The sequence below is a fragment of the Rhamphochromis longiceps genome, linkage group LG1 (genome assembly GCF_057381845.1).
Source record: "Rhamphochromis longiceps isolate RC_006_pf linkage group LG1, R_longiceps_female_GT1.1, whole genome shotgun sequence".
NCBI lineage: Eukaryota > Metazoa > Chordata > Actinopteri > Cichliformes > Cichlidae > Rhamphochromis > Rhamphochromis longiceps.
The window spans coordinates 7,299,477-7,327,246 of NC_140557.1; the positions used below are offsets into that span (position 1 = coordinate 7,299,477).

At 38.4% G+C, this 27,770-nt stretch overlaps 1 protein-coding gene across 1 annotated transcript in view; it reads left to right on the top strand.

Moving 5' to 3' along the window:
* The first annotated feature begins 803 nt into the window (after positions 1-803).
* Positions 804-27,770, top strand: part of ntrk3b (neurotrophic tyrosine kinase, receptor, type 3b) — a 236,294-nt gene continuing 209,327 nt past the window's right edge. The window contains exon 1 of the mRNA XM_085419039.1: positions 804-1,397. Within this exon, the coding sequence (XP_085275165.1) occupies positions 1,156-1,397 (242 nt within the window). The 5' untranslated portion in view covers positions 804-1,155. The remainder of the gene's footprint in view (positions 1,398-27,770) is intronic.

Genomic DNA, 27,770 nt, shown 5'->3' on the forward strand with positions numbered 1-27,770 from the left:
GTCATAGTTTCTTTCTCTCGCTAGTATGAGCTATAGAGCCATAGTGGGCGCGTGGATGGAAAACAGCCATGTTGAAATTATCCTTCAAAGTCACTCAGTGACTCGTTTGGGATGTTTGAGCTTCACTGTGCAGAATGATGTACTGCAGAGTTTGACACTCAAATGCTCTTTTTTACATCCGTCGGCTGAAAGTGGAAAGTTTCTCCTAAGTTCACCTAAAATGTGACTTTTGGTGAACTTTTAATGCCTGAAGGAGTTCAGCTTGACTGATGAATGCTTGCATATTCATAGGTTCTGAATTTTTTAGTCAGGTGGAGGTGTAAATGCCATTTTAAAAATTTCTAACTAGCTATGTGAAGATTTTTAATGTAAAAATATCCGACAAAAATGACCATTTTAAGTGCATTGGGTGTTCTTATACAGGTAATCCTCAGTAGCTTCTTGGGGGAAATGTTTTGGGAATTCTTCCAACAAGTGGGTCTAATCTTATCTCACGAATAAAAAAGATAACATAAAATAACAATAAATAATTTATCCATCAATCCTCCAGTAAAATCTCTTGCAATTTTTTTGGACAGAATCAGCTTATCGCCCCTGCATTTTTACTTTTTAAATCTTATATCAGGCTACATGTTGCTCTGTAGTCCTGCAATCCTTGTATAGTGCAGTTGTAATCACTGTTGATTGCATGCAGTTTCTGCAGGTGTCAGTATGACTGTAGCCGGTAGGAGGGACTTGATGCTCCAACTTCTCATTTTGTGTCTCTCTGCTCTCTAGCCAGTCGTCCTGGTCCTGCTTGGAGAGAGGCGACGACGACATCAGAAGCACGGCATTAAGGGGAACACCATGCATCGTGTGCTGTCAAGACGAGTGGACGCTCACATTTTTTCGCTTTGTTGTTTTTGATTTGCGTTATTTTTGTTGCGTCTTTTCTTTCTTTCCTCCCCTCCTCCTCCTTTTCACCCAATCTCTGACGCGCAAGGACACTACAGCATCCATCCACGGCAGAAACGCTCGCATAGAGCATCCTCTGTATAGACGCACCAACCATCCTCCTCCTTCCTTCCTCCCACTCTCCTGCTCTTCTCTTTTGTCGTTCTGTTCTAACCCAGAGGACATCGGGACCTCTTCTATTTCCCCACTTTGCCCGGAGACATGGATCTATGGTTTCATTCGATCCGGATTTGCTGGTGGAGGGTTTTGTTTCTGATGAGCATTTTCCAGGACTATCTGAGCTCCATGCTGGACTGCCCGCCGACCTGCAGCTGCTCTCAAACAGAGATCTTTTGCAATAAGTCCGACAACGGCAGGTTTTTCCCTTTACTCGCCCTGCAAGATACTGGGAGCAATGGGACCAGCGTTGACATAGCGGAGTTATTCAAAAACATCACCTCTATGTAAGTACATTGTACGGATTGTGCCGTGCGTTTCGGAATCATTGATTGATCCCATTCCCTGTATGTTGCTTTCTTTGCATTGATCCGACTTGTTGGCTGATATTTTTTTTAATTCTTAGACTTTTTACACTTCTATTGGTCTCCTTAATGCCCAAAGATCCCCAAGCCATATTTGATAAATGGTCTTGAATGGAGGGTAAATGCGCTTGTTTTCCCTCACGTGCCCAATTAGTCAAATCACTTGCAGCTTAGCAATAAATTGCTCGGTCTTGAACCTGGGCAATGAATGTCGAATGTGTCTCTCCCCCCATCCCTAGTGTGTCCCCATAAAGTTGCTCCTCCGCAGCGGCACCGCAGGCCTACACGTCCAAATGACAGAAGGATGTTGCGGAGAACCTCACACCACCCATCCGCTTGATTTCCGTCGTCATGTACAGCAACTGTTCTGACAGATTGTGCTAAATGAAACAGAAGTAAATGGCGCAGTAAGGTCAACCAGTTACATTTTGAGCCCGCATCCTCTGAGAACGACGCGACCTGACAAACTTTATTGTGTCCAGATTATGCGGAGCGGATTGGGATGTGAAAACGTCACTTGTGGCTTTTTCTCTCCTTTCCACAGAGATGGACATGCAGAAATATTGGTTTCATAAAGGCTTTGCTCAAAACAGAGGCGCTATGTATGATGACGGCAGACTACCCCCCCTCCTCCCTCTCCTCTCCACCACCACCCACCCACACACCCCCAGAAGTACATTCTCATTCTGCATCCTACACCCCCTCGCTTTCCTCTCTCTCCCTCTTTCTCTCTCGCTCTCTTTCCCTGGCATCGATCCTCCCTGCTAACATCAAAGCTTTCTTTCTTGAAAAGTCAGGGGAGGAAGAAAAAAAAGCCGAGCTCGGGCCTTAAATAAGACCTCTGGTGTCGATGAAGCTGATTTGCATATAAAGTAAACATCTCCCGTTAACGCACTGGAATTCCCCGCACGGTTTCCTCCGCGTCGTCTTACGCCACAAAGGACTTTTGCTGTCATCAGTTTTGGTATCCCGTTTACCCTTTATCCGTCTGAGGCAGACAACTTATTTTGTGACACGGTTCATCGCTTCCCCGTGCCGCTAGAGGGTAGCCTGGTACCCTCTATAATCTGGGAATCAAGTGCTGTCTTTACAACACAGGAGTCATTTACGTGACTGTTTTATCGGGGGTACTTTTTCTGTAAGGAATAAGCACAGGTTTAAAGCTCGGCTGTATTAAAAGGAAAGGAAGGAAGAAAGGGTCAGAGTTCACGGCGCACTAGTGATTAGTGTGACCCTCGAGTGACCCTCGTATAAAGATTTCCTTGCCGTGAAACCTGCTCGTTTCACATTTATCTCTCCTCTCATCCACTGAAGTCAACAACCTCTTAGATTTCCAGTTAAAAATGCCAAATATTCAGTTCATACCAAGCACAAAGTCACGCATTGATCGCCTTTTTTGCCTTTGAGAAAACCTAATGCAACTGACCCAGGACTAATTGTGCATTTCATGGCCCCTGGCCAGCTGGCAGCTTTTTTTTTTTTTTTTTTTTTTGGCTGCTCAGTATGGATGGCAACCTCCACTAGCACCACCAGCAGCTCAGTAACAGCATATCAGCATATACTGCCCAGTGTCACATGAGCTAACACGTCTGATTTAGCTGTGCATTCACACCACGCAGCAACAATAATTAGCTATTTAATATATAGTAATTACTTTGTATTCAAAGATTGTAATCATTTATGTTAAAATGCTACAGCACAATCATTTATAGCATCTCTACAAACATGTATTACCATAAATGATGTTCAAAGCTCAATGCTAATTTATTATCTGGCCAGAAGGTGTGACCTTAAAAAATAGTAACTGGTGCATTGTAATAAAGAGCACTCAGAGACTGGGGCCACATAAAATCCACGATCCCTTCTCTTTGCAAGTGGGGAGATACATGTGTTTTGATGACATGAATTCTATTTCATTCATCTCAGGAAATATTCAGAGGTGAGGGGACAATTTATGGTGATAGAAAGCTAGAGTGAGGGCTCCTAGCTGGAACTGTGGAGGGGATGGGTGGGTGATTGGCCAGCCAAAGAAAACTGCCAAGTCCAGATAATAGTTTTCCCAGTTCTCGCACATTAGAAATTCATCACAAGAGGCATCACTGCTTGAAGTGGATAAGATAAGGCCTTGCTGTTATGCTTGAGGGGGAAAAATGGTTCTCTGAGAGCAGCTGAAGCATTTGACGGGTTTGTGTAAGTGTGGCTCTGAGCACAGGTGCGTATTTGTTTTCAAAATCCAATCAGCTTTTCCACCTCGAGTGATGACCAAATGTCATCACTCGAGGTTTGTAAAGTGTGGTTTGTAAAGGAGAGGCTAAAGTGTCGGACCAATCTCTATGGTCATTACTGCGCTGTCAAACTGCTAAACGTCTCCAATGTATACTTGGAGAAAAATCACCCTTGCAACCTCCCCATCTCTTGCGTACTTAAGCTGATCCTTAAATTCAACAATGCATCCATGCAATCACTGTCATTACTGGAGTTGTTGCAAAGCGCTGAACTAAAGCCGTATTTCACGGCAGACATTTTGGCTTGTAATTGCAGGAAAAGCACAGACTTCAGTTATATTAATGATGCGTGCATTGCACTTAGAGATGATCCTGGTATTGTGCATGCTGGCTGACTAGGACAGCTTATAGGAACCTGTATTGTAAATGGATAATTAACGATGTCTTTAATTCCATGGACGCTTGTCCTGCTGTGGCACAAAATGTCTGTTGTGAAAAAAATCTTTCAATCAGTTTGCCACTGTGAAGGTAAAAGTGTGAAAGGTCCATCTTTGATTGTGTGATAGTAATCAACCTATGATCTTGCTGCAGTTTCAATGGTAGTAGAAACGTATTCCCAGTCTTAGTTACAAACAGTTCATTAAGATATGAAAATGATATGAAAATGAAAACCGCAAAGCCCTAAAGTGCTGAAATGTGATGTCTGCTGTGCACAAGATAAAAGCACATCATCTGAAGATTTTTTTTGAAGCATCCGCTTTAACGAAACCGTTGGTATGATCTGAAATTTTACAGATAATTACCAAGTTCCCTATATCTGTTTGCAGTGTTCAAGTGTAGCATTTTACAATTTTCTACTTCACTTACTTAAACATGAGGGGAGAAAGGTAATGTTTTCCAGATTCTCAAAATGTAGTTTAAAGTTGAACTGCTTTTATATGGGTTTATGGCACTGTACTGTATTTTGCATGTCTTAATCCTGTACGGGTTTAGTATTTGTCCAATTCAAACATCTTTAAAGACATATAGCACATGTAGATTAAATAAGACGGCTCTGGTGTGTAGAAAAAACCTACAAAAAGATTTTTTTAAAAACCAATTTGACTCTTTCTCCTCTGTTAAAACAAAACTCTGCATATTTTTGTATTTTTGGCTTAAAAACTGTATAAATAGAGGTACTTCATTGAAACTTCAATTGTCAGTGAATAGTGATGAGCAATTTTAAAGTCAACCACCTAATTCTGTTTTAGTTCTCCTTTAGCCCATCTTTAGACACCTTCAAGTACAACCAAGACCTTTGTGTGTCCTGTGGTACCTGATACTGGGATCCTGGCAGCAAATAATTTCCCATGGGGTGAAACCCAGCAATTAAGATGTGGTTAAAATACAATCTTTCGACTTGATAGAGTTTTACAAAAATATTCCACGAACTGTGTAGGAATTAAAAAAATTTTATGCACACGGCCTCATTTTCAGATGCTCAAGTATAATTGACAAACTAGCTAAATCTCGTTTCTTCCCATGAAATACTCTGCCAGGCCATTACTGTGGCCACATTCAGTTGCTGCCTTTTGGTGGGTCTCTCTGTGTTTAGTTTGGCATGTTTGGGTTGAGATCTGGTGTGTGACTTGGTCTTTGGAGAAGATCCCATTTCTTTGCCTTTAGAAACTCTTCGAGTGCTTTTGCAGTATGCTTTGAATCATTATCCATTTGTACTGTGAAGCACTTTCCAATCAGTTTTGCAGCATTTGACTGATTCCGAGAAGAGAGGATAGCCCTGTACATTTCAGAAATCAACTGTTTTCTTTAATATGCAATAAACACTATTGACCTCCACTGCCAGGCCTCCACACTCCACTCGCTGTACTTTTCTCTTCCAATCATTCTGGTACAAGCCAATCTTGGTTGTCCAACAATTTTCTTGGACACGTTTTCCTGGTGAAGTCTAATCTGGCCTTCATGTTCTTGGGTGTAACCAGTGGTTTCATCTTTGTTGTAAGCCTTTTGTATTTCTATTCATGAAGACTGTCCTGATTGTAGACTTTGACCCTTGAGCATGTCCTTGATTTGGCTATCTCATCCACTTGAGTTATCTTATGGTCTTTTGGATTTGTTGGTTTTGCAGAGCTGGCCAGTGCAATGGAAAATGGCCTGTATTTGTATAGCGCTTTTACTAGTCCCCCCTAGGGACCCCAAAGCACTTTACACACCCAGTCATCCACCCATTCACACACACATTCACACACTGGTGGAGGCAAGCTACAGTTGCTTCTTTTTAAGAATGTACCAGATTGTTGATTTGATCTCTCCTAACCTTTTTGCTATCTCTCTGGTAGGCTTCTTTTGGTTTTTCAGTAAATGATGGCTTCCTTGCCTTGTATTGACAGTTTTTTGGACCTGATATTGAGAGTTCCAGTGAAAAACGAAATGCAAGTTCAACACTCGAAATCAATTCTACATCTCTTATCTCCTTAACTATTCCTGGATTTGTAAGAGAACAGGCCACACCTGGCCTTCATGGTTTTTTTATTTTATTTATTCAGTTACTTATCTTAGTATCTTTTTTTTTTTTTTTTTTTTTTTTTTTTTTTTTTAAATGACATCAGAAACAGCAGTATGCGACATTACGTGATGGCAGAGCTTCAGTTCATCCTTTGTCATTTTTTTTTTTTTTTTTTTTTTTTAATAAATAGGACAGGGGGAATGAATGAGAGAAAGAGGGGGAGAGAAAGAAAGAAAACCAAAGGGGAGAAGAGACGGTGAGAAGGGGGGGGAAGAGAGAGAAAAAAAAAAAGAACTCCTGGGTCACCTGTATGGAGGAAAAAACAAACAAACAAACAAAAAAAACAAACAGAGGAGACAGCAAACAACAAAGAGTAACATAATAATAGAGAAAACAAAGCACCATCACAATAAACTAGCTAGTCATAGATATCAATATTTACTAAATAATAAACGATATTGTGCAGCACGCAAGATAGACAGCGCACAGTGTGCTTTGAGGCAGCAGCCAAGAAAGCTTTAGTCCGCGTCTGTGAATACCCATGTGTGCATACCTGTGTGGATCAGCATGCTTGCATTCCAAAGGTTTCTCCATGTAATGATCTGCTAGGGAGTGTGGGGGGGCCACAGCCCCGTCCTCCAGGGTGTGAAGCGGGTATGGAGGAGATCAAAACTCCAGACATCCAGAGGCCCCCAGAACACAAGAGACCATGGAAGACCAACAGAGGGGCAGCCGCGCCACTGTTCCAGTAAGAGCTGAGGAGAGTCCCAGATGAGGGCTCGCCCAGCAGCCGCGGAGCAGAAGTCAGTATCTTAACAGATCTCATTTTAAGTAGTGTAGAGGCCTGGTTATTGTCGTGGTTGATTTGTGTGCCTAGAACTGTTCCTGAACAGTTTTTTCAATGTGTTGGGGTGCATCGTCTACCTTGGCAGACTATTGACTTGTAGTGTTGTAGTGTACCATTAACTGGCTGGGACCCACCCAAGGGTCCTAAATAGAACATATCTTTGTAATTGTGGGATTTTTCTTTTTTTTTCTTTTTTTTGAGATTGCAATTTTCCATTAGAAGCTGCATATTACGCAGTGATTGAGAACGCGTTCCTATGGCACAATTGTGATACCATTTTTATTGGAGGTCGAGACTATAAAGCTGATAAACTGTGTATAATTGAATTTCTTCACAAAATAGCAGCAAAAATCCCTTCAGTTTTTCATGGATAGGTTTCAAACATCCACACGGAGATTTAAAACGTGTAATATTTGTTTTAATGTCACACCATATCATGATGTCTTATGATGTCATTCAAATGCACATTTTATGATGGGTTTTTGTTTTTATTGCTGGCAGTCATGTTGTCTCGTGTGAACGTAAAAAATCCAACATCCTCTATTTGCCTTTGAAATGAGAAGCCTCTTCCACAAGTATTATAGCATCAGCTTCTTTAATGTCAACTCTTTCTTCAATCAAAGAGATTTATGTGGATTGTAAAATTGCCATCTGTTTATCTGCAAAAAAACTGTGAGTCCCGCACTCTTAAATGATTTACTGTTTATCTGCTTTGCAAAATGCAGCTTGAAGTTTATCGTTTAATATCTCTGAAATCTATAGGAATGTGTGTAGTCTCATTTTCAAAGTCGAAAGCCCTTCCATCATAATGTTGTGTTTATCTTTATTAATCTCGTTACTTGCAGCAGGGGTCACTTTTAAATGTAATAAGCTGCCATCTCCAGTATTTATTTAAAAACTTTATGTGGATACTGCCTTCTTACTTTTTCAGTTTTTAAAACAGCACGGCTCAGCTTTAAACTATCGATCTTTGGACAACTTCAAGTACACATGAAACCAGCTTACAGATGCTGCCAAAGAAACCTGAATTATACAGCAAGGTCTGCTCAGGTGGCTTGTGTAGGCTGCAAGTGTCCCCTGGTTCAGACACTGTGTGTTACTGCATTACATAAACTCAGCGTTTTCTCTACCTCTTGTAGCTCATGTGCAGCCCACAGACTGTGTAACTGTAGCCAATAGCAACTTCAGTCCAGATATATCCGCTACAGAGATCTTGTGTAAGGCTTCTGAATGGGAATTTGATAAGTGAACATTTGTAGATTTTTATTGAAATCGTTACAAGTGGAGTATGTTCTGTTCAGCAGAGCTTTTGGAGTATCAGTTGAACCCATATTGAAAAAGATCTTGTACATTGAATCACCTGTTTTGAGGGGCACTCCAGCATTTTAGGGTTTGGCTTTCCATTATGTTGGAGGACTTAAAGAATGATTAAAATCAAAATCATAAGCAACGATCTACTAAATTTTAGCTTGTACTACTAGTTTAGCTCCAGAAATAGTAGAACATCCGTTTCCCATATTACAATTTCCTATTATGTTTCATTAGACCTTTGCTAAATGTCGTGTCTCTGCTTCCAGACTTACTGACATTTAATATTTGTCTCAACATTATTATATCAGCTTTCACATTCTGCTTATATCTCGTTGTGAGGAGTAAAGTAATTTTTAAAAAATGGATAGAAAAGAATGTTTTTATAAAGTTTGCATTTTTTTGTCATGGTCAGTGCATTAGGACTAAACGTTTAAAGCAGTTTGTCCCAAATCATTTGGTACAAGACATCAGTTGTTTATCACCTGTGAGCTGCTAATACTATAGACGCTTGTAGGTGCTCAAAAAAGGTAAATGCTCAGCACCCACACCCAAAAACCACAATCTGCATCACTAGGTAATATAAACATTTGAAACAAAAAAGAAGGTGTACATCTTAGCAACATAAGAAATTTACAGGAAAGATCAACACATGCACACTACAGATTGTTCTCAAGTTAGCGCAAGCCTGAAATTGATCTGTTTACAGGATATGATAGGGCAGTTTGTATGAGTTTCACTACTTTGGTGGTTCCAAAGTTTTCACCCTGCCACATTCACAGAACTGCAACCTGTAGCTATTAGGGTTATGTTATGCTGATTTTAAGAAAAAATGTATAATTTCCTTAATTTTATATTTTAATATTTAACTGGATTAACTATTACAGTAATAATAGTTAATAATTAGTTAGTAATATTTTTTTGCTTTAGTGATATATACCACAAGTTTATTTTTCAGCCTTGCAGCTCAATTTAAAGAAGTAGCATTAGTAAAAGATAAGAACAATATCCATGATGGGAAACATGAGAACTAACAGGAAATCAAATGACGTTTTAGACATTTTATAATGTTGTCTGCTTTATTTTATAAAAGCACCCTTGAATACTACAGTTGATGAGTTTCAGATGTTTTAAAAATTACTTTATATTTATGTCTGTTTGGAAAATGGTAGATGACTACCTGTTTCCAAGATGCAGTAAGCTGGAACAAATGTCATAGGGGTTTATAACTCCCTGTAATACGGAATGTCAGATGTATGCAGTGGCGTAGAAAGGTACACACCTTCCTTCTCACTGAGAAACTCCTACCTTCCTTCCCCTCCTTAATTCTGTCATATTTATTCATTACCTTTGGACGTTACTCCTCTTTACCCACTTCTTTCTCTTTGTTTTCTTTGTGTTGTGATGTTTTGATGTCTGTTTTTCTGATGCCCAGTTCACCTGACTCTGGTTGTAATTTTGATTTATTTTTCTTTGTCATGATCATATTTCACTTTGAGGTTTCCATAATATTGATTTTGTTTTATTATTTAGGACTGAGAATCATTTTACAAGCTTGCTGAGGCTTCTCTTTGTGATCTGTGTTGGTATAATTTGAACACACAGTTAAATTCTGCCTAAACTTCTGTTATTAGCATATGAAGAACAATGAGCAGAGATTTACACCTGACACCAGCCTTGGAAATCTACTCAGCAAATATTACACTGTATTATATTACCGCACCATTTCTGCACCGTTACTCCCGATTTCTTCGCAAAGTGGTTGATTCATTGACTCATGATTCAACAGTTGATTTTTAAAATATACATATTAGCATGTATTCTTTAGGCTTACTACTTATTACCAAACCTTCCTTTCTCCAACCTTTGTTTTATATTACATAAATTAGGCAAAATTATATGAATTTAAAATATTATATGAATTGTTAAATATACTGTGTACATTGTTTATTTAAATACAATAAATAAAATAAAATAAATAAACTGTGCAGTATGGAGAAGAGAAGACAGAAATGTGATATCTGAGTCTTAAAAAAAGTAAAGCAAAAGTACTCTTACGTCATTTTCAGTAATATTAACTACACTTTTTTTTTTATTACCATTTGAAAATAACCATGACGATTTAATGAATCACTACAGGGGTCTCGCTTAATACAGTTCCTGGCCACACTCTAGACACAAAATTTCACAATTACAAGGATCAAAGTATAAGTACAAAATAACAGAAAAAATGATCACAAAAACTACTAAATTAAGCTCTTACAGTATAACAGTGTGCTTGCTGTTGTAGAGGTGTATAATATTGCTGGCAATGTTCTAAATGGCTTTAATTCCCCACTGCAAAACAAGGCTGTGCATGTCCAAGACTAGTTTGTTTTCAGTTAAGATAACTGCTATCACCTGAATAAGAATCTATCATGGATTTTTTTTATCAAGTCTCTTTAAAAATAAAGTCACGTGACTGCTGATGATCCTCTGCAGTGTTTGTTTGTTTGTTTGTTTGTTTGTTTTGTTTTTGCAAGCAACATTAAGAAGATTGCAATATACCTTCAATTGGGTTTGGGGCTGACACTATCCCAGCTGACACTGATCAAGAGTCTTGGGTCCAGTCTGGACACATTGTCATCTCACCCTTCATGCTCAAATCCACACCTGCACCCATTTTTTTCAACATGCATATCTTTGCACTTTGGGAGCAAACTGGACAACCCAGAGAAAACCCACACAGACGGAGGACGAACATGCTAACTTCATACACGTAGGCCCGAGGCATGTTAGGACCCTGAGCTAAACCATTGCAAATGGTCAATATAGAGATTTGCTTTTTGGTGTTTAAAACAGACGCACAAAAAACGGTGCATAATAAGTGGCCTGGTGTTTGATTTAAGAGGCTGCAATCTGCCCACTCAGCTACAAAAATAACTTCAGTATTTTAAAAGCAATTGCTGCAGTGGCTGCAGCACTCGGTGAAAGTACAGTAGCTGCAGCATAGATGCAACAAGGAGGACATTTTGTCTTCTTTTCACAAGGGGCCCATTCAGATTATTGCTCTGTCATCAGCTATGAAATGTCAAATGAAGCTGTTTGCTTTGGGGGTTTAGGTGATCTGACAACCTTTAAAAAATCTTTTTATACCTTCAGGCCTGCTGTATGATCATCAGCGTCATTACCATTGATGCTGTTTAACCACCCAGGGCAGAGTTGCTAACACACGTCCTGCCAATTGGTCCTTACGATACAGACCCCCTGCTGCCTCCGCATTGCGAGGCTCACCTCAGGCAGTGCACGACAGGCTCCTCTGTTATAAGCATATCATCAAGTTTGCATGAGCCTGTCTTTGTGGAAAGTAGGTCACGGCTGCCATCTGAGAATTGGGAGGAGAGAGCGGCGCTTTCGTTCAGATCCTCTGCATGCAGAGTTTCTGTGAGAAGACCCGGCCATGTGGCTGACCCAGCTTCTCCCACGCCCCCACCACCTCAACTCCGGCATCTGCAGGCAGCCCTTGCGCCTTAAAAGATGCATACTAATGAAGCACCTTCCCCCGCTTTAACAATCAAAAGATGCATTGAGGATAGAGGGGTGAAAAAATACTGAAGGCTCTGCTGTTTTAGCCAGGATTAGAAAAACCCTTTAAAGCCTTGCAGCAGCGTTCCAGAGGCTTTCTGTTGACATTTAGTTGAGCTTCTGTTTTCTATACAGCAGATTATGATTCAGTGTCACCACTGTGTGCAACAGTTTATGATGTCAAACTTGTGAGATCATCTCTCTACCTATTTAAACTGAAATTTGTTCCAAAGTGGTATTTTTTTCCCCCTTTTTTTTAAATCAGTTTACATGCACTGCTTTTTGCTGTTTTATTTATTCCTAAGGTTGCTTTGTGAATGATCACTTGTAAGGAACGCTTATCAAGCACCTGCTCCTCTCAGATATCTACTTATGAACACAAGACAAGTCAGTTTTATGTCTAATTAGGTAACATGAGCTTTACTGAAGCTTTATTACAGTTAATCATGTTTAAACATGGTATCTGCAGGCTTAGTGAAGCTACATTGAAAGCAGCATTACTGCTAATTCCTTCTTCTGCGTGATATTGATGGATGATTCATAGTGTGGGGAGTTTGTGTGATGGTGGCGGCTTGGAAACTGTCTTCTTTACTCTCTGTCTCTCTCCTCTCTCCTTGGTACTTCTCTAACCAACCCCCCCCCCCCCCCCCCCCCCCCCCCCCCCCCACACACACACACACACACACACACACACACACACACCATTCATTTCCTTAGAGATAACCTCCTCCCAGGTGAGGATGTATGTCTGACCCTCGCAGTGTCCATCACAATGTGTCGGCTCCTGTAGAAATGCCACCTTCCTTCCTTTTCTCCCGGAACCCTAATAAGGCTTCTGCTTGTTATTCATGTGGGATGTTCAGTGTTTCAAAAAACATCAATCATGTATTATCAAGTAGGATGAGTCACCCCACTGTCCTCCATGTCAGCGATGACTGGCAGAGCTGTGTGAATAATGCAGCTGTCTCAATTCTCACTGAGCTTCAGCCATGTTGTCCTACACGGTGCGCATGTTGATGGGTGCTATTCAACACCATTCTCTCTCCTCTTTTGTGAAAAGGGAAACACTTATTATTACAAAGTTCTACTTTTAAAACAACTTCTTCATCTAAGTCCATATTTCATTCATCTGCTGTCCTATATCGTTTGAAATTTCACCCAGATGTGTCTAAGGAGATTCACTTGGAGGTTCGAGCTCATCTCAGCTTAATACTAGAGTAATCCTTATTTTAGTTATGTTTATTTTTTTGGCATTTTTAAGGCCACTGCATTTTGGTAAGCTCTAAATGGGCAAAATAGTTTTTTATTTTCATTACTTGTTGAGGACTTGTTGGCTCTTTTTTTCCTGACAAAGCACACCAGTATATTACCGAGATAAGCGTGCAGTGAGGCGCCCTTTCCTGCCGGCATCTGTCCATCAGTTTTCTCTCTGCACAAAACAGTGAGATGTGTTGAAGGCAATATGTGTGCTAATGTTTGGTTGGTAAACACTCATAATGAATTATTGGCACTGCAATCTCGGCTGTTTAGCTTTGACTACCGACGTCATTGGCGGTAAGGACATAATAAAACACAGCAGCACAGATGTTCCCTCATATTTCCCACAGAGCAGAAGCATGCACCACAGCGGCTTCTTTTTATCGATCGCCTAAGATGGTCTGATATCTGTATTTGCTCTGTTCTGTAGAGTATCGGTATTGCACTATATCAAACTATTATGGACCTGGCACACCATTCCGCCATGCTCACCAGTTATTCTCAGTGAGCTGAAGGCTCGGTAGCCACCCAGGAGTTGAGTACCAAGAGGGTTTTTTTTTAAGACCCCTGACAGTGCTTTGTGTGGAGGCTGATGAGAACACATTAAAAGTAAATGGCCCACTGAGACTCAGCTCTTCCTCCTCCTGGCTCCCTGTTGCTGTAATGACCTTGTTACTCCAATCAGAATATCACAGTCACTCTCCATCTTCTCTCTTGGACTTAAAAAACTCATCGTTTTAAGAAGCTCCTGACATCACCCTCTCTTAGTGCTGAATCACATTTCCTCTCTCATATTTATCTCCCTTCTCCAATATGCTCTCTTTTTGAAGCATAAAAACCCATAGCCGTTATTTTTGATATTCAGCTCCTTCAGTGGTTCCTGTCCCACACATACGCCAGTGTGACAAAAACTCTACAAATTAATAGAAGTTTGTGGATTTTGTTAAATTCAAGTGGAGCCAAGCTAGCTTGTATGCATAACTAATCTAGGTAGCTACTTGCACCTTCATCTCTATCAAATATGTCAGAATGTTATCTGTAATTCTCTGCAAGAAAGAAAACAAGTTTCTTTACTGTTAATCCTACCAAATTAATATATTATATATAGATAGATAAAAGTCAGACTCTGAATTATGCTAAGCTACATTAGCCTGCTATTTCACTTGTAATAGTCATCAAATGTAGCGTAACCAATGTTATTGTGGCTCTATATAATTTTTTTAATCTAATTTTATTTTATTATTTTGATAAAAATAATTAAGACGTAGCCAAGCTTGTGTCTTCTCCTGTTAAGTTTAAGTTAAGTTAATTAAATCACACAAAGACAGAAAACAAGACACTTTCCTGTTAATAAGTAAATATTTTTTTCTTGGATAAAATGTGGCTTTCTTTTGTGAAAATGCTTCTAGAGATTACTTCATGTAAAAGACATCTTTTCCTTCAGGCTTTCTAAAACTGTTATGTTGATTTTTTTTTTTTAAATTGCACTGTAAAAAGATAATTTAAGGTTCTTTTATTTATTTATTTTTTGTTTATGTTTGTTTTTTATTTTAATACGATGAAATGTCACTAAAATGGAAAGTAAAAAGAATGATAGGGGATTTATTCAGGAAACTGCATCTCTCAAACTTGCCCTTTGTTATTTTCTTAGTAATCCGGATTATAGTTTTTCAGTTGCATACCAAAATTATGAAATGAATTGGGAGGGAGAGCATTGCATTGTTGAAGGAGCTGAATGGACATATTTTTGCTGCTGCTATGACTCGGATTTTCTTTAGAGATGAAGAAGAATGCAGAGACTTCTGCATAAGGATGTCTGCTGAAAATTGTCTTGCACGTGATTAATAATCTGGGACATGGGATATCTGAATTAACAAACAACCTTGTAAGTGCAAATCCACTTATTATGTTATTTACTAGATGCCATTTATGCCAGATGATGCATGAACTTAATGTGGTGCAAAATGAACTATTATCAAGTGTATTTAAGATTTATTAGCGTGCATTTTTTTCCAAACAGTTGTCATTGATTATAGTGCAGAGCAGAATTGTGCATTGCTAAGTCAGTAACAGACAAACATTTAACAAATTTTGACCTCACGCAGCCATAATCAGGACACAAGAGATTTCAACAAATTTCATCATCCTGTATTTTATGCACTTCATGAAACACAGGGTCTGGTGTATAATTAATGAAAAATGCTGGGCTCCACATTATACAAGTCAATGTCAGTGGAGTCAACGGGGCTAAACAACAACAACAACAACAGCCGAGAATGCATACATTACCAGCAGCAGTGGCACCTGTGGGAATTGGATTAATTTAGGACTTTGGCAAAAAGCTAGCCTCCATGTGTAAAACTCGTGTCTTTTCTTTGATGAGACGTTGATGGAGGAACTGGACGGCACATCACTCCAGAGAAGTACCTTGCGTCTGCAGCTGTCTGTGTTTGACATTGTGAACTGTAGCTGCTCTTTTTTTTTTTTTTTCCCAGACAAAGTCATCACCTGTCAAGCATCACTAATGTGTTTATTGTTGCTGGAGAGATTGTCTCGGCTCCACAGAGAAACAGATTGTCAGCATTGTGCAGATTTCTGTTTCTGTGCATTGTTTTATTTTCTTACATATTTTTTCTACTTTTAATACAGTATAATATATAGGTGGACTGAAATATATATTAAAAATGCCAGAAAACCAGACTGCGTGACTTCCTTGTCATTTGGAGTTCATTTTGTTTTTCAGTTTTTCTGTCAACTTTCTGAAATGGTATTGCATCTTATTTGGAGTCGCTTTGCTTTTTCTTTGTTATTATGATTTATTTTTTTTCAGTTGTTTTGTAGTAATGTGTGAGTTTTTTGTGTATTTCTACGATAATTCTACATTTTTTGTGGGTGTTTTGAGCCTTATTTGCAGTCACCTCACATATCTTGTTTTTTTTTTGTTTGTTTGTTTGCTTGTTTGTTTTGTGACTTTACACCTAGAAGTTTAACATTCATAGACTCTGAATTGGGCTCCCCTGACACATTGTCCCCTGTTCAGTAATACATGCATTTGTATCACTCATGGCAGTATGTGTACGTATGTGTCCGTGTGTGTGTGTGTGTGTGTGTGTGAGGGAGAGAGAGAGAGAGAGAGAGAGAGATTTCGTCTTAAAAGGAAGCAGGAAGGAAAATAGCAAACAAATCAAATATTCAACAACCTTGAGCCTCGTCTCTCCTTAGTTCCATCTCTTCTTCTAGAGGTAATTGGCTGACATTGTAGACTTGTGAGAGATTTGTAGTATGTGAGGACTAGATGTTATCACACTTCACATCTCAGTCAGAAAACAAGAAGACAAATTTGGGAGAAAGTTAACAAGAAACCTCTAAGACTTCCCTTTGTGCTCAGATTTCACTAAAGCTGAAAAAGGTGATGTTTATTGATTCACCCAGAGAGTTGAAATTGTATAGGTGTTGCTTTTTTTTTTTATTCATTGTGTATTGGGTGATAATGATGGAATTCTTCAGTCAAACGTCAACAGTGTCAAGCACATCTATTTTGTAGTTCAGTTTGAGATATTAAGACGGAGCCTGTGCATGTGTCAGCCTCAATGATAAGTGCTAAGGATTACTGGGGCAGTTCTGAGAGATTTGATATATTATTGTTGCACACCAATAAATGTTTTTTAAAGTTCTGATTAAAAAAACAAGCATTTTGGTTTAAATTTAAATTGAAAAAAATTATCCATTATTTTTATTTTTACAATTTTTTTAGAAGCATGATTCACAGTTCAAAATAGGAATTGAGATTGTGCAGCCCCCCAGTTCTAACACTTAATGAAACAAGACATGAAACTAGCGCCCTTCCTCTTTTCTTTAAGCAAACCTTCTGATTGCCTGCTCCCTTGCAAAGAAGAGATTTAATCTGTGGAAAGGCGGAGCATCTTGAGCTGAGATTAGCAAAATACATGTGCATATGGCGACCTCATAATTTGAAACATCATCAATGTTTAAAATGAATACCCAGCATTGTAGCAATATACATGACGTGAATATAAATGAAACACCTTCCTGTTGTTGAAGAAATGGATCTTTGCTTTGTGGATTAAAAACCACTCTTGCACCTGTAATAATAGACAGTTTCTTTTAGATGTACACATTTCCCCTTGATTCCACTCTTTTTTTTCACTAAGCTAATTAACTCATGGCTCTACTGCCACCAGTCAATTATAGAGTAGACAATAATTTCAGCATTTTTTCTTTCTTTTTTGCTACAAGCCTGCAATTAATTTAAAAGTACATTACTTAATAATTTGTTCCATTTTTGGACTGCCAAACTGCTTCTAAGGCTGGTGGAAATTGTATTGTTGATCTTTCAGTCTGCTGTGCATGCAACTTTAACTGTTTTTGAAGGGAAATAATCTTTTTCAACATTACCAGAATCAAAATCAATAATAAAAAAGACACAAAAATCTGTAATAGAATATTGATGGCAGTTTTATAGTATTAGTGATCTGTATGAACTTTTATGGTAGTATAGGACCCATTGCAGGAACATTTAGTGATTAAGGAGCAGCTTATCCATTGTTTAATGTAAACATATGTTATATGAATTGGCCATACTGAAACAGACTACTTTTTGGGGAAAAAAGAATTGGTCTGATCAAATCTGGATGGACCTCTAATCTTGATAATCTCTTTTTAAGGTGAAACTTTAAATAACCCAAACCTTTGAATACAAAAAAAATCGTTGATCTTCTTTTTTAAGTTTAGGTGATGATTGCACTGTGCTGCCTCTCTTCCTACACTTCCTTGTCCTTTTATTCACTAAAACAAGACACCTTCCCTCATTCTGGGCCCAGTTAACCAGTTGCTATGTGTAGAAACAGGGTTGTTATTTTGACACCTGGCTAAATATCACCATAGCTCAGTCTAATTCCAGCTGTGAGCGTCACTTCTTTGCTGCAGGTGTGAAGTCCTCCCATTACAGTCCTTCGTCAACATGGAAATGCTAATCTATCTGGAGCTCTAATTAGCAGAAGGACTCAGGTGGAGAAGTGTCACACACATGATTCAACTTAACCTTTTGCTTTGATTTCCCTCAGGCTTGATTCCTGGTATTTGCAGGAAACAACTCTGTTTGCCCCTGTGGCTTCTAACACTATGTTATATGGTCTTGTGCCATTTTCAAATTGGTGTCCAATTTTATGCACTTCAGTTGATATACACCCATATGCTGTGTTTATGCTAAAATCTTTGTTGTATTATTGTGATTATAGTCCGGTCATTTCTCAGAATTACTCTGACTTTCATTCCTTGTACTTTGTGCCTAATTCAGTATAATGTAATTCTCTAATGTAGTTTTAGACAGCATATTTTTCTCAATATGTTACAGTATAGAGTTGTCAAAAACTCGAGTTGACTGAAGAGACACCCAGTCACAGTTTGGCTTCTTTTACAATGTGACGTCACCAAAAAGAGTCTAGGAGTTAAACAATTGGAGACAAGAAAGAATGGCTGTTAACACTCCTTTGGGCAGCATTGTAGATGGGTCCACAGATTTCAACACTTGTCACAGAAAATTGTGGGTCCATCCATGGGGCAAACCAGCAGAGTCTTTCATTTGACCAGTGCAGGGAAGCACTCTGTCAATCAGACATTGTGTAAGTTGTCATTTAGGACAGGAGAAGTACTTCATCCAAATCTTTTGGATGAAATACTGCAAAAATCAAAACATTTTATAATTATTACTTGTGTGCAGTGTGCTTTGGTGTCTTTTCAGCAAGTTAGGGTTAGGGGGTTAGGGTTAGGGTTAGGGGTTAGGGTTATAACTTGGCATGGGCTGAGAGTCAAATATACAAAATAGATGCCCTGATGTCACAAATGTGTGTGCAGCTCCATCTCTACAGGCATCGCTATCATCCAATTTTTATATATGGTAAGAGCTTGTGGGGAGAGATTGCTACAACAACTGGAAAAGATGAAGCTTTCTGTGGATAAATGTGAAAAAACACAATTATTTGTGTTTCAATGAGGTATGTCCTGTGCTATGCTCCTACTTTTTGTATGTCCTGTCCATTGGTGTGTATTTCTCACCAGTAACACCTATAATTCAAGAGGGCTAAGGCATGCCTTAGGCACGAGTACAACAATTTTTTTTAAAAATGTGCTTAAGCTTAAGATGCTGAACTGGTAAAGCAATTATTGTACCTGATGCCCATTTTCAGTGCTGACACCATATACCTTTCAGGTCATGTTATTTTGCAGTCAGAACCTGGCATAAAATTAACCCTTCAGACTTCTTTCTTCTATCAGCATTTCATCTTCTATCGCTCTACCCTCTTATGTTTTTTGTTTTTTTTTAAGAAAAAATTAATAAACAAAGCAGTAACTGATGATGATGCTGATGACTGATGTGGGATTTTATGCACAATGCACCAAAATGAGTGAAGATCAGTTTCAGAGGAAAAGGGTAAGAAAAGAGTAAAAGCTCAGTTTTTGGTAAATTATTTTTTCAGGTTTCTGAAAAAATTAAATAGGTGCACAAAAACCTTCGAGTTTGATGTGTTTAAAAAAAATCTCTCTGAAGCTCACATGTTGGGTTGATCATGTCACTTCTTAGCAAAAGGGAAAAGTATCAAAAGCAAGAGCTGACACCAACATGTTTCACCATGACAACAGTAGTAGACTGGCATAGCAAGTACATTTCTGAAAACTCCGTAAGGACTGACTCTTGACAGCAGTAATGTGAATGCACAGACTGAGAGATATGAAGGATTTTTACTTACAATATAATTAAACTAAACACCATGATTATGTTGAAGAAATTACATGACTTGCATTGTGTAGGTGGAAAGTGAGAGTTTACAGAGTTTCTACACTGAAATTTGCATTTAATGCAATGGATCATACAGTTTTGGCAGCTTGCGGTTTGTCAGTGCTCATGTTGTATGTATGCACATCATTCTGCTTAAATAGCTATCACAATACTGCCAGTCTTTCAGTAAGACGTTGTAGTTGTAGAAAATACCACTGCTGTAGTGCTGAAAATATAGACTCATGAGATGTGAAGAAACTCCTCGACACACGTGGGTTGAGCAGACTAGTATCTATAATGCAGAAACATATATTACCTTTATTGTTCACTATTTATGGGTGTAGGGCTCTTTGGGAGATAGATTGCACCTGCAGTGGGCGTAAAATTCCTCTTATAAATATTCAGATTCCAACCGCTTTTCGACAATTCTGGCAAATTCTCGTAGCACTTCAGTGCCTTGATCATAAGAGGTGTATATACTCTTCTCTTACTTACTAAACATTTGCTGTTTAGTAAGTAAGGGATAAAATGAGCAGAAGTCATTTCTATTGTGTGTTAAACTTCTTGGCAGTCTCAGTCAAAATGCTGAAATTTGCATTTAATGATAGCTTTGAGTTTACTGCTAGATTGTTCCATGTCAGCGCTGTTGCTGGAAGTATGTGGTAATGTTGTCAGACTTACCACCACCCATAAGGCATGCAAAAGTTGGTCCAATAATTTATTTTTTTGTGCTCAAGTTTTCTTCTAGAAAGAGGTGTGTGTGTGTGTGTGTGTGTGTGTGTGTGTGTGTGTGTGTGTGTGTGTGTGTGTGTGTGTGTGTGTGTGTGTGTGTGTGTGTGTGTGTGGGGTGGTGGTTTGGGGGTGGGGATGGGGTATGATTTTGCTGGAATGCGTTACCCTTATCTCCTATTTTAACATTAACCCACAGTTCTAATTGGCACTTTATGCATATAGCTGCTATTTCATTCTTTATGCATTGAACAATTAAAGAAGGATTATTTTTCAAATCACAAATGTAACAGTCAATCACGAACAGGACAACATCAGCAATAGGTGGTCACCGACTAAAGATAAAAGAACTGCAAGATAAAGAAAGGAAAATGAACAGAGAAGTGAAAGGATATTTTTACTGTAAACTATAAACTGGAAGATAGAGAGAGGCTGTGATGGTGCAGTGAAGTGTGTCTCAACTCAAATTATAGTTTTTTTCCCCAGCTGATGGGGACTGCTTGGATAATGCAGGTGAGACTCTGTTCATAGCTTTCAAGTCCCTAAATGCCCAGAATTTACCAAAATGGGGCTTTTGCATTTAAGAACTAATGGATAAAGTTGTGGAATGTTGAAGAATACTTTAATTTTAGCTGTGCAGCAAAGCTTTAAGTAACAGATAATGGTAATGGCTTGAATGCATTTGGGAATTTGATTTTCTCTGCAATCCGACTGTGATTTCTTTGTGAACAATGCAAAAAAGTCTGCAAATCTAGGTATTAGATATTGCTTATGAATGACATACTATGCTGTGTAGAAGCGAATGGATATCACAAGAGTGAAAGACAGACACATTTAACCCAGTTAATTTCTCTGTTTCATAATTATCATAATGGTCGCACCTTTGTCACGTAATGTCGTTATAGAGATTCTTATCAGATCCTATTTAAGCTAATTATCCTATTTATAACCACACAATTAGGTACATCCTTGAGACTCACTTTCACAACTGCAAACTGATCTCAACTTTCGATGGAGAATGTAGACATGAGCAGAATGTATGAAACCAGGATACAGAGATGGGTCATCACAAAAGGGAAACATTTCAGGGCTGTGACTTAAGGCACATATTTATTTAGTAGCCGTTAATATGAAATATTCATAGATACATTTTATTTGCATAGACTGGAATCAGAGACAGATCATTCAGGCTACTTTAAACTAATAATTGTGAGGCTTTTCAAGTCTAGCTCGAATTGGAGAGGATCATAAAGTTCCCTCGAAAGTTATCTCAACATGTTGGCAGGTGTCTGGAGTAAGCAGAGACTTCAGTCCTCCATCCACAAGCTTTACTCATATTTCAGTCCATTTCTAAATTTCGAACCTCTCCCCTCCACAATGACACCAAGCCTTTTTTTCTGAATTGCTTTAAGACGAGGATGAACTCTGAGCTCAGCTAGTCAAATCAATCTAGTCACGGTGGAGAAACGGAGCGGTTCATTACTGGGAGGGCTGAGGAGCTCTCCACTCAGCTCTCTAATATCGCTGTGATCCTCTTCTCTTTTCTTACCTAATTGAATTCTCCAGGAGAGATGCCCCTCAGCTGCAGATTTATCATATCCTGAAATTGGAGGAGTCTAGCTCCATGAAGGACGTGTGCAGAACATTTAATCCACTCCTCATGCTGTAAGCCCAGCACCATCAACTCTATGCCAGGGCTAGAGTTATCCCACAGTGGACCAATGGCCTTCAGAGAGGTGTCTGTATTCATTGTTGCCTGAGGTGAACAGGAGCAGCAACAGGAGGTGCACACAGCTGATATCAAATATGCTGCCTATCATGTACAGTGTGACCAGCATTCTGAACAGATGGCATCATAATCTATAATCAAAGCCCCTTAAATGCAGCTCAGCACACAATATGTCTGCACTCACTTTCTCTCCACCTCTAAATTTTCCTTCCCTGTAATGTTGCGTCTTTCCTTTGCCTTCCTTTGCTTTCGTCTCCATATTGTAGTAATGAATGGGTTTGACATAGAAGATAAGATAACCGGGAGAATTGTTTTTCAAAGCCACTTCATCAGAAAGGTTGTCGAAAGTAGGACAGGGTGTCTTGTTAACATGAAGATGGAGTGCAGATAAGTAGGTGAATTATAAAGAGGAGACAGTTGTAGAGGGCAGAAATCTACAGGGTGGAATTTAAAATGTTTAGCTTTATGTTACAGTGGCAGGATCACATGTCTGTTTATTTTTCTTTATGACACTGAAATCTTGCCCTGCCCTGTCTTTTTTGATCCCAGTTCTTACTCCTGTATCTGTATCTTTTCCTTCCTTATCTTTTTAAAAGCTTATTAAGTCCTTCATTATGTACTAACCTGGTCTATAGTCTTTAATCTGTTCTGTATCCAGTATACTTTCCTATTCCATCTTTGAGTTGGAATCTTAATCTCCCTAGTCTTCCCTTTTACTTGGATTTCCAGTTTCTCCAGCTCATTTTACAACAACAAAACAATCGTGTCAAACTCAAGGCACCGGAGCTTTAGCACATGTGAGTCACATCCAAGCCTTTTTTCAAGATCGTTTTCAGCGCCAGAGATAATTAAACTTTTTCATCAATGCTAAAAATCTTAGTAGTCTTGCTTTTTCAAACAGAAAATTGATCGGGAATCAATAAGAGAATCAATAAAGAAACTGACCTATAAGTAGAATAGATAATTGGTAGTTACCAGGGTGTTATCAATATCAGTCCTTAATCATCGGGATTAGATTTCATTATCTTATTCTGTCTTTAAATTCTATCAAATTTCTTACTCTATATTATTATCTAGCCTGTAACATTTCTTATCTTAACAATATCATCTACTCTGTATCAAATCCTATGTTATAGTCTTATCTTTTATGGGATCATATACTTTTCTACGACATTCTATTTTCTGTTAAAATATCATGTCGTATCCCACACAGTATTTTGTCCTCCCCTTTCTGTGCCTGTTTCCTATATCATGACCTATATTTTACTTTGACCAGCATACTGATAATGAATAAAGTATGTTTTTCTTACCTTTTATCGGTCTTATTTTGTCTTGTATTCTTACATCTCTCCTATCAGCTTATGTCCTACATCTTATCTACATTACTATTTTCTCGTCCATTCTGTGTCCTATCCTACTGTGCTTTTCCATCTGTACTAGGTCCTGTCTGTTATCATTTTGCATATATTGTGTACTTACCTACCTTTTTTACTATCCATATTATTTCTCATTATGGCATAGCTTTTCATATTTTATCTTGTCTTTATAATCCAAACTCGTAAACATGTATGGCCTCTTCTTTCATTTTATCCTACTACCCTAGTGCAGCCTAGTGTAGCCTAGCCCTATCTGACCTGCTGTCCTGTCCTTTGTTTTATTCCTATTTGCATGTATTCCATTATCCTATATCCTATTGTTTTGCATCCTATTCCATTAAATCCTGCCCTGCTCTTTTGTATTTTTTCTAAATTATAATCTGTCCTATTTTGATATATTCTGTACTATATCCTTTATTTCTAATTACATATATTCTGTCCTGTTTTATCCCGCCTTTACCTGCTTTTCTTGTGTGCAATTATTCCATAGGAACTTATGTATTATATTATATATTAGTCTCCCACAGTCAGACTATTTAAGATTTTATCTAAGTCTGCAGATGGCAATTTTAAATAAAACCTAATAAATCTCCTTCCTATAATTATGCCTGTGCATCCAGATGGGATGTTCTTTAAGCAAACTGCATGTCTCTCTGCTAAAGGTCTGCCACATTTGCATGCAGTATGGGCTTTCTGGATAAAATCCAGCACTATACAATCACTTATTTGATTAAACATTATCGTAATCAGCAGGACATTGGGGTGCTGAGAAACGCTAAACTATATCTGCTGACAACAGCAAGTCTTATGTATCATGCAAAGGTTGTGCTGTGGTCATGAACGGAAAGATTGGCCTCCACGATCTAGTTTTATATACACAGTAGGCTTGAACTGTGTAAAACATACCTGTGATTAGAGCCAGTGTGATTGATTTTGTAGGTTTAAAGAGATTTCCTGTCTCTATTTAAATTTTAAATGCTCTCTTCTCTTTTAATGTTTTGTTGATTTATTTATGCGCAGCATTCTTTCAAGCTTCCCTTTCCTGTCTAACACATGCAATCCTTAAAAAGAAAAAAAAAAGCGCTTTGGATTTTTCTCATCTATTATTCTCCTTGTTCACACCGGTAACAGACGGTCTCTGTAATCGATCACATTATTTTATTTTGACTCAAGTGTTTCAGAAACTCTGCTGTGGAATTTCCTCAATCAGTTCTGAAATTAGATTTCTACTGAAGGAAAAACTGAATAACAGCAGGAATTTTTTTTTGTATTCTTCTACCTGGAAAAGCTGTTAACTTAAAGATCAATGTTTTTGTATTAAGAATGGCTTTTAGAAAATGGGCCTTGATTGTGACGAGCATGAATCAAATTACCACCCAACACTGCAGTTCCCTTCAGGGTTAGAGAGAATGATACCATTTTTTAGCTGTTATTATCTTTTTCTCCATTTACCTTTAATGTTGTGATTCACTGTGACTTTTAGGACCACTGAAATGAAGGCCCAAGCTGAAACATGTTGATATAGCCAAAATGTTGTAGACATTTCCAAGTACCACACGCGCTGCTAGCGCTTTGACCTTTTAAGACTTTTTCCTCTCCTCAAAGCACCTTAGAGGTAGCTTTAAAGTTATGTCAAAAAACACTCCTTTTCCTTAACAATGTTTTGATTAATTCTCACCATTCTCACCACTTTTATTGTTGGAAATAAAACCTGCAATACTGGGTGGCTAAACTGCAAAAAGGCAGAGTTTAACTGTTATGAGTGAGATTTGATATGAGCTTTTGGAAACACCAAACAGAACTTAATGGGGGGTAAATGGAAAATTTTTTAGCTGGGTGCCTCAAATAGGATACTGCAACACATTTTTTCTGTAGTTTTTGGAATATGTTGCTGGACAGTAATTTCTCTCTTTTTTTCATTCAGATGAATATGATTCAGTTTATGCATCAAAAAAACTACTTAATTACATTTGAGAAATGAAACTACCCAGTCTGGCTGTAAAATAGCTGAGATACATCTAGATAAAGATCATAGTTTGGGTTAAATGGCTGTCAGTTTTTCACATTTTCACGTTTTGAGGAATCCCTCTGAGGAGTCTCATTCTCTACACTGGTTTCAAAGATCAAGTCTTTTCTTTGCACTACTTCTAAGAACTTTGCAACTTGTTCTCTAATGTGTGCCTTTTTATTTTTGTGTATATGACTCTTGATTGTATATATTTCTCCCTTATGCTATTTATTTATTATTCCTGCTTTCTAGTATTTATATTTTATTCCAGCACAATTGGTGTGGCGCATCCACAATTTTCTTGTACATGTACAATGAACATAAAGTGCTATTCTATTCTATTCTATTCTATTTGTTGTTTCTAACAAAAAAATTAGAAATGAACAATTCATGTCTATGAAAATGAAGAAATTAAATTCGTTTTTGTTTGCCTTGACCGGACTGGAGTCCCGGTTTCTATAGTGCTCCTCTCTAAAAAGTGTTAAATTATCAGTGTTTTGTTTGCACTTTGTTCTGCTGCTGCTAAGTGACCCAAGTCTGTGCTTATTGCTATGAAAACAAAGCAGTCTGACTTCTCTAAATGATTTTAGGATTATTTGAATGGTGCACTGAAAGGGCACTGCTGCACTTTGAAAATGGTCTGTGTTTTAGATTGAAGGAATTTAATGGTGCAATAACTGTGACTTGACAGTGTTAATGTACTCTGCTTATTAACCCGCACAGATGGAGGTATACAGTGTTGAATGTGACATTCGTTGATGTGCAGATCCATTGCCTTCTGAGCTACTGCTGAGTAACTCCAGTATGGAGCTGAATCCGGAGAGGATCATAGCCTGATGACACTTGGCAAAATGGCATGCTAATTATAGTCATTTTCATTTTGGGCAGAAATGCTTGAGCTTAGTCATGTGCGAAGCGTTGATACCTCTCAGAGCACGGACCAATGCTCCCACGACGTTTAGCCCTGCCAAATCTCTGCTGCAGATTGGCTGAGCCTGTAGCGAGCAGTGACACTCAGAGGCTTAGGTAGCTTCCACCCAGGGCCGGATGGGCAAACTGGTGACACGGAACAGTCTGGGGGCAGCCTTGGGACAGCATCCTGGCTGGGAATATTAGCAATGTTAAAATACTCTGAGCTGATGGCCCTGGCATGGCATCAGAACAGCACAGCCCTCACCCAGAGAAAAAGCAACAGAATGGTAAACAGTTATTTTCACTCAACATAGAGGTGTACTTTTAGAAACTAAGTGGAAATAATTCAGTCTCCAGAGCAAATTAATAATGACCATGGTTTCACAAATCATTGTTTTTACATAAGAGTCAAGGTACTATACTTTGGATGAATGAATCTCTCAATAAGTTCCTAATGTATAATAGGCTGCAACAAAAGCCCAAGGCTGGAGTTGTACTTACAACTAGAACAGTCAAACATTGTAACTGTGATTTCGGGTATATCCATATGGCTTAGCATATTGAATTAACGATCAGAGAGATTAATAGTCTAAAAATATTATTTCTTTAATTCTCTGTCTGATTCAAGAAATATTTATTTGTGTAACACTTTGCATAGTCAGTGGTTACAAAGGGCCTTACAAAAATGAGTATCAGACAAAAATAGATTAAGAGTAAGAGAGAAAATATGTCTTAGGACTTATATGGTGATCCCAAGACTGCAAAACGATTAACTCTAAATGATAGAAGTTTTAATTTGAAGACTGTGCACATATACATAGATGCACACAAACTCAAACACACACACAGTATGCAGTGGGAGAGGTAAAGGAGGCTGTCTAGGCCCGATTACTATGATCGATATGCAGCATCAAACCATTGTTGGTGTCCTTTTTAAAAAGCACTGAAGTTTTGTAGCCTAAATAATCGGCAGGTCCATGGAGACGAGCACTTAGTAGAGGCAACTGTTTGGCTGATCGGACCATAGTTCAGGCCGATCCT